A 7,816-nucleotide genomic window follows, 5' to 3' on the forward strand; every position below is an offset into this window, starting at 1 on the left:
CTAATAGTCTTGGATTTAACTTTTACCTAGTCCGGAAATTAGAAATTCAAAGTTTAAAATACAATTTGCTTCTATCTCCTCAAATTTTCTCTATCTACTTTGTCATACACATCAGTAGCACTAGCAGCTAATATCCATACACAACCACAAACCAATCTATGATCCGTAAGTTTGTCATTCTCCAACCACCAATAGCTGGTACTATTCTTCGAACTCGATCATAATGATCATTTTTTTCTTTATAAACATGAAGTATATTATACAGCTTTTTTCCGTCCCCTATACTACTTATTATATGTACAATAAAACTGATTAAGTTCGATAAAAGCTCAGCTCCGTCAAAACTCGGCTCGAAACATTAACAAGCCAATACCAAATCTACCCAAACTTAGTCTCAAGATTCTACAACATTCTTACATTCGACTTGAACCATCTCTGCTTGTCATTCAACAGACAGCCAAACAACCATTCAAGGAACAGCCTTAAGATACTTGTACAAAACTAATTAAATTTTACAATTTTAATTAACTTTATATAATTTCATAATTAATCTCCTAGCAACATAATCTCCATATTTCTCTGGAAGTTGAGAACAATATTATGCATTTTAATTAAATATGTTGAAAGTGATTTAATATAAAATATAGCATTTATGTATATTTGCATAGATGAAACAGCTGGAAAGTGGAAACGATAGCCTTAAGAATTGGCCGTAGAAAAACTACAACGCAGCAGTTCCCAGTTAAGTTTACTACGAAAATGAGAAGAGCACATCATCAAGGGATTTTGAAAATGAGAAAAAGAAAAAAGGAAGTTCTAAAAAGAACTTTCTGAAATAATTTCATAGCAAAAATAGAAACCACATTTTCAGGTTACTCAACAGCATAATATCTACCCCATTGCCATAGTTGTACAGCAGTACATGTCGGTTTTTATTATCAAAACAAAACAACAGATGCGGTAATACCCACATCTTATGCGGGTGTCTCCATTCCGGAAAGCCAAACTAATCAACAAGCTGCACAGTCTCACATGAAGTTCCGGATATCCAAAGATTTCACATCTACCATTTCCTCATCCTTGAATTCCTCCCTGAAATAACAAAACACAACTCAAAAATAGCATACAGAAAAAGGGCATGTGCTATCAACAATCATAAATCCAAACTGAATCTTTATATACACATCCTCTGCATAACTGATCTAAACTTTACTGTCTCACTTCCTTCTCCAGAACAAAAAATGTTAACAGTTTCAGTGAGCCAGTAAGCTGACTTTGTTCTTCACACATCTAGCAGTAAAAATCAGCCTTAACCCAAGCAATAAATAAATTCCCTCGAGCTTAAATATGTCCTTTGCAGACAATATCTTCAATCTCACACAAAAACCTAATGACTCATTCCAATCCAAAGATAGCTAAGACAAACGAAAAAGCTTATTAAGACTTTTCTTCTCCAAGCAAATACCAGATAGAGTAACCTCAACCCCAATAAAACCCCAACTATTCTAGATTAATGACAGTTGACTGTAACAAGATGAGCAAAGCATGAGTATCATACCTCTTTTTTTGGGTATCCATGACCTCAAGGGCATCCTTCTTCAGCTCCTCTAATTGTGCCTTGGCAATTTTGAGTTCCAATTCTTCTTCATACTTGGGGAGATCTTCCTTCCGAACTCCTAGCCTGGTAAAATGAATATCAAGAACGGAAATTTACTAAGGTATCCCTCAGGGAATTGAAATGGAATTAAAAATAATCATGCAAAACCCAAAAAAGTAAAGAAATATTCACCATCATAAACCAGATTAAAAAATAAATACAACATTTTCAGGCAAAACTCATTGCATTAACACAACCTGAAAAGAATATCGAAGTTCACAGTTACAGGATTAGTCCTCCCTTTGCTTTTTACACGAGTTTTACTTATATATATAATACAACCATTCTCCAACCATTTAATCATTGATATTATTCTTACATGAAAAGAACTGGGTCCTAGCAAAGATGGGTTGTACACTACTCACAAAATAACAATTCCACGACTAAAAATTCAACCATAAAAAATTGCAACTTACTTCTTATTAATTTTGTCAAACTCTGTCATTAGAAGAGCCATACTTTTCTTATCACTTCTCATTAAAGGTTTCTTGATTTCCTTTTCAACTTTCTCCAAAGCATCCATCATCATAGCTTCTGCACCAAGCTCATCAGTAAGACCTCTCCTGCAGGAGGAGAGAAAAGCATTCATTCAGTAAAACAAGCATGAAATACAGTTTTTGATGTTGGAAAAGATAACTCCTAATAAATCCTAATTCAAGCTATCAAGAAAAATCATTTCAGAACCAGGAAGAACAAACAATTGACTTTTTTTTATCGAATATTCAAATGTCAGGCCATCAAGTCGAGCTGCATCTATTATCCCCATTAACATGATGGAGACATGGACAATTAAAAAAAAAAAAAGTTTTCTATGGTCCTTGATAGTAAAACAGACATGTATGAAAAATAAACAAACAGGAAAAGACATTTCAACTTGCACCAGTAATAACATCTAGGTCAGGATAGAAAATAAGTGAAAGGAACCAGTGTGTACTTAATTCGTATTTCCTTCAATGTCAACAAGTATGTCCGAGCATCTGGAATATCCTTTGTTTTTGTGTCGATAGTGTATTTAATTCTTTGCGACTCTGAGAACAAATCAGCCCTGCAGAAAATAAACCACAAAGCAAGCAAATTGAACATACTGAAGTCAATGACACAGCATATAAACTTAGAGATGCTTTATCCGACTATATGTCTAAGATCTAAATGACTAGTAAGACCATAAGTAATAGTCAAAATCACGATAATGTATTAGGAAAATGTAACAAAAAACTTGAACGGTGCTGATACATAAGATCAACTAGTCATCTATAAGAACTGAAACATAAAGATGCTGAATGTGGTGATATTAGACGCCAAGAGAAAGCCAAAAAAATAACATTTTTGTAAATCAATTTCACACCCCTCTCTGTGCCTGAGTATGTGTATGCATGTCCGCAAGATAAATAGACAGATAGATTGATAGATTGTGTGTAGTGCAATGAGATTAAGGGAAAAAATTCGTTTACTTCTCTCGAATTGTCTTCATGACCTTGGCATATTGAGATACAGCAGCTGGATCTTCAGGATCAATGGTGATCTTCTCCTTCTTAAGTATTCCAACAGCTGTCTCAAATTTCTTCTTGACATCTAAAAAGATGTTCTTCAACATCTCTTTTCAGCTCAAACAAAAAAATGATTCATCAGTATCTTAACAAATGATCAAGGCATAGTTTCATGGGACATAGAAATGCATGTAAGAGCCAATGGTTTATCGATCAATTGACCACCACAACCAAGTTTCCTTTTTCAGTACATAATAGATGCATACTTAATAGACAGAGGTCACAAATCCTAGCATCAACATACAAATTAAATATCTATCAGTTATCTTAAATTAAATATATATCAGTTATCTTAAATAGGTTGTCTTCCGTAATCTAGCTCAAAAAAGTGCACTAGGGAATAAATGTGCTGATTTCAGTGTTTGCAGTAAGTTTTGTTTATCCAACACACAGGTTAGAAGTACATGCTTAACTTGTATCACAATTGGCGTGGCACTACGCCAGCCCAGTGTGAAGGTTTCAAAGTAACAGTATACACCTAGACTACCCAAAGTTACAGCCAAATGCATTCAAAGCATTCATCAGAAATATTTAGAAAAAACGCCAGTTAAAGTTACAGCCAAATGCATTCAGAGCATTCATCAGAAATATTTAGAAAAACCGCCACTTAAAACCACAGCATATAAATCATTCATCAGAAATATTTAGGAAAAACGCCACTTAAAACCATAGCAATACTTAATCTCAAATAATTTGGGAGCCACACAACTTCATGCACTAAAATCATCACATCAATCTGCTACTGATATGACTGTAGAAAATTGCTTATGAGCAACTAAACTGTCAATTAAGAAGCATAATAAATCATAATATTTGAGGGTGCATGAATTCAACAAGAAGTAATTCTACAGTTTAAACCAAAACTTTTTCCTTGATCATTTTCAGGTAAGTATGTCACAATTGAGGAAAAATCACTTCCTCCCAGGAGCTTTGAATTTATGTGCAGTTTTAAAATCACCAGTACAGGTGTTGTGCTTCCTAGGTTAGAAAGCTACCTAACCATCAAACTACAATATGCATGACAAAGACTGCATCAATGTTCCCAGCATAGCATATTAACTAACCATCTCCCTTAAGTGCTGGAGGATCAGCTTTCTTGGCAAAGTAACGAACTGGAATAGCATGCTCTTGTTGCAAAATAGCTCCACTCGCATACAGCTGCATATTTACAATGAAAATAACGTTACCATATAGGAACCCAAAAAAATAAAATGTTTTTATCATCAAGTGCTTTCCCTCAAGGCGAGAGGAGGTTTCCAATAATTAATAATGGGAATGGATGTCTCAAAGGCGTCCCACTATGAAGTTTATGTCAATCCTTAGCTCCATTGGTATCATTATTGCACTTCTCCCAGGTTTCGTATGGAGTTGTTTTATTTAAATTTAAGATTACAAACTAAATATGCTGATCATTATCATATTTGCGCAAAGTAAGGATGCGAAAACAATTGAGTTAAGCCACAAGAAAAACAGAATCATCCCAATTCAATATCCCCGTAAAGCAAAAGAGGATAAGGAAAACCACAATTGTGTAATTATATTGTTTCTGAAAATTTGAATTTATAATAGAAACCAAGAGTGCAAATAATGTAATATACAACATTCATACCATAATGCCCTCATATCTATAGTTATCAATCCCAAATTACCAGTAAAGAAAAAAAAATGCCAATGCCTGTGACCAGATTCATTTCCATTAGCAATCCAAAAAAAAAAAAAAATCGTAGTAAGAATACAAATATTACACGAGGTGCCATTTCTATCTTAGATCAGGTTCATTTAATTTCCTCCCACTTTTCCCTGAGATTCATTCATTTTCTTGGAAACCCCACGGAGTATAAAGGAATAAAAACGATCGGTAGAAGTTAGCCAAATGAGCTCATAATTCGATTACAGAAATGATTAAACCGATTACAAAGGTATCAGGATCTGAAGTAATGACAAGAGTACCTGTTTGGATCTGTTCAAGAGCCGGGAAGGAAACGCCATGATTGAATCTTCAAAAGTTTTCTGTTCTGTTTTGATCAGTTTTTTCTTCCCCTAGGGTTTGAGCCTTCGTTTTTGAGGTATGTATCTATCTCTGTCAGTGCGAGAGTGCGGATGCTTTCAAGGAGTAGGTCTGCATTATTTTTCCATCGTCAGATCTAGTGTAGATCGAATCCGATTCTACGGCTGCGATATAGATAATGACACGTAGAATTTTTTCCTTTTTTATTTTTTTGGAAGACGTCGATAATTTTACTTTGATAAATTTCAAATAAAACTCATCTAGTTTCATTAATTTTCAGATAAAGGATTGTGATTTACTTTTTTTCAAAGTAGGCACTGAGGTTTTCAACTTTAGCAAAATAAAGACTTTTTCAATTGATACTATTAAAATCACCATTGACGACTTCAAAAATGACATATTTTAAGGACTATTAATATTCTAAGCAACTTTAATTCTCCAACTTTTTTATTTTGAGATTATTTAGATGATATTTGGTAAAGAGAGAGAAAGTTAATGTTTAGAGAGAGAACGTTCTAAAAAATGATGATTTTCGAAAATCGAAAATTTATTTTCATAGAAAATATGACATTGAATAACTTTAATTCTTGAAATTTTTTAATGGAATTAATTCAAAAAGTCATTGTTTTATTAAAAGTGTGAAACCTCAATCCTCGTTTTGACAAAAAGTAAACCACAGTCCTTTATCTGAAAATTAGTGAAACCACAAGGATTTTATTTGAAATTTACCCTTTTACTTATTAGGCTTTTTTTTTGGTAATTAATTTATTAGTCCCTATATTTTGATAAAACACACTATTTAGTTCCTGTATTTTAAAAAACACATGGTAATGTCCCTAATCTTTTTCTTGATGAGTTGTTTAGTCCCTAACATTTTTCTCGATGAACTGTTTAGTCTCTACCGTTAGACTCTCATGAATATTTTGTTAGTCAATTTGGATTTGAGTCAAAATCTATTTAAAATAAAAATGTAATGTCTTAACTACCCTTTACCACAAAATCTATTTCAATAACAGTGCAACGAAATGGAAGGGAAAGACAATGAAGTTTACAACAATAACAAAATTAGTAGAAACATCTTTCGTCATCACTGAAGCTGTTGGTAGTAAACATGAGTTGAGAATATGGAGGAAATTAAACTCATCATTGAGGGTAAGAGGATTCTCACATTCAATTCGAACAACAAGAGTAAGACAGGGAGATTTGAGTCGATTTCTTACCTTCAATTCAAACAGGAAGAGTGAGCATGAGTGATTCGACCATGGATTATGGATTCAATCCTTTCTCTATTTCTTTGTGAGCGCGAGTTGTGAGAGAAATACATAGAGGTGTGAATTGCTTTTGACTGGTGCATAGTAAAGGGTAATTTAGTCATTTTTGAATTCATAAACGGTAAAAAATCTAACAAACGGACTAAACAGTCCACTAAGAAAAATGTTAGAGACCTTACCATGTGTTTTTGAAAACACAAGAACTAAACAGTGTGTTTTATCAAAATATAGGGATTAATAAATTAATTACCCTTTTTTTTGAAAGATATCCGGCTATGTTTGGATTGAGGGATTTTGAGAATTTTACTTATTGGACTACGTCTAGATCGAGGTAGGACCGAGCCGAGCCGAGACTTGGCTTATTCAGGCTCGGCTCGTCATAATGTTAATATGTTCGAGTTGAGATTCGAGCTTAATTTGAATTCAAATTTGTGTTTGAGCTCGAGTCGTTTAGAAGCTCATTTTTTCACGAGCCAGCTTTGTTTATCTTGTTTACAAGCTTAGATCGCGAGTTGCTCTTTTGTTTTGTTCACCAGCTTGCTTGCAAGCAACTCGTTTCTTTTATTCACAAGCAACTAGTTTATTTTGTTTACGAACTTTGCTCTCGAGCAGCTCGTTAAGCATGTTCATGAACAAACTCGTTTATTGTGTTCGCAAACGAAATAACCAAATGAAATAATACAATTTTACATGCATAAACATAAAAAAACCTCATTTTAGTAATTAAATAAAAAATAGTGTGACGAGAGAGGCGGAAATAAAAACATGAGTGGGAAGATGAGAAGTGAATGTGACGAAGATATGAAGTGATTTGATGATAATTCAATAAAACAAAACCCAAATCACTTCCCTATCCTCCTTACCCAATTTACATTTTATTATAATATCAAATAAAAGAATTTTAAAATGAGCCTTATATCAAATTATAATTATTGAATATAAATAATATTTGAGTTTATTCACGAGCTTCTATCGAGGTTGTTCGTGAACATTATCGAGCATGTTCATAAACTTATTCACGAGCTTATAACCGAGTCTGCTCGCGAGCTTTCAAACCGAGTTTTGTTATGTTCAAGCTCGTAATTGAGCCTCTAAATCGTGTTTGCGAGCGGCTCATTTATAAACTAGATCGAGTCGAGCCGACCACCGAGTCGCTCATGAGCGGTTCGGCTCATTTACAGCTCTAGATCGAGGGATTTTGAGGATTAATAAGGTAAGGTAGGTGCATGGATACTTAGGTGTAAAAAAATAATGAAAAAGTATCTTGAGGCCCTTGATATTTTAATTTTTTATTTCTTGATTTCCGATTTTTTATTTAGACACATGAAGTCAT

At 33.7% G+C, this 7,816-nt stretch overlaps 1 protein-coding gene across 1 annotated transcript; it reads right to left on the bottom strand.

Moving 5' to 3' along the window:
- Window positions 1-793: 793 nt before the first annotated feature.
- LOC136230128 (probable ATP synthase 24 kDa subunit, mitochondrial) lies at window positions 794-5,313 on the bottom strand. The gene is made up of 7 exons (XM_066019068.1): window positions 5,155-5,313; window positions 4,269-4,362; window positions 3,109-3,253; window positions 2,592-2,702; window positions 2,074-2,220; window positions 1,559-1,681; window positions 794-1,092 (listed from the first exon to the last, which is right to left on the bottom strand). Exons 1-7 carry the CDS (start codon window positions 5,191-5,193, stop codon window positions 1,029-1,031), a joined length of 723 nt encoding a protein of 240 aa, XP_065875140.1. The 5' UTR covers window positions 5,194-5,313; the 3' UTR covers window positions 794-1,028.
- Between the last annotated feature and the right edge of the window lie 2,503 nt (window positions 5,314-7,816).

This window comes from Euphorbia lathyris, chromosome 5 (genome assembly GCF_963576675.1).
Source record: "Euphorbia lathyris chromosome 5, ddEupLath1.1, whole genome shotgun sequence".
Lineage (NCBI taxonomy): Eukaryota > Viridiplantae > Streptophyta > Magnoliopsida > Malpighiales > Euphorbiaceae > Euphorbia > Euphorbia lathyris.

Bases quoted from the DNA above. Each gene is read 5' to 3' on its own strand.
- LOC136230128 (XM_066019068.1), bottom strand. From the start codon at position 5,193: ATGGCGTTTCCTTCCCGGCTCTTGAACAGATCCAAACAG. The intron at 1,682-2,073 runs GTAAGTTGCAAT...TCATTTTACCAG, and splicing joins TTTGACAAAATTAATAAGAA to GCTAGGAGTTCGGAAGGAAG. The intron at 1,093-1,558 runs GTATGATACTCA...TTGTTATTTCAG, and splicing joins ATGGATACCCAAAAAAAGAG to GGAGGAATTCAAGGATGAGG.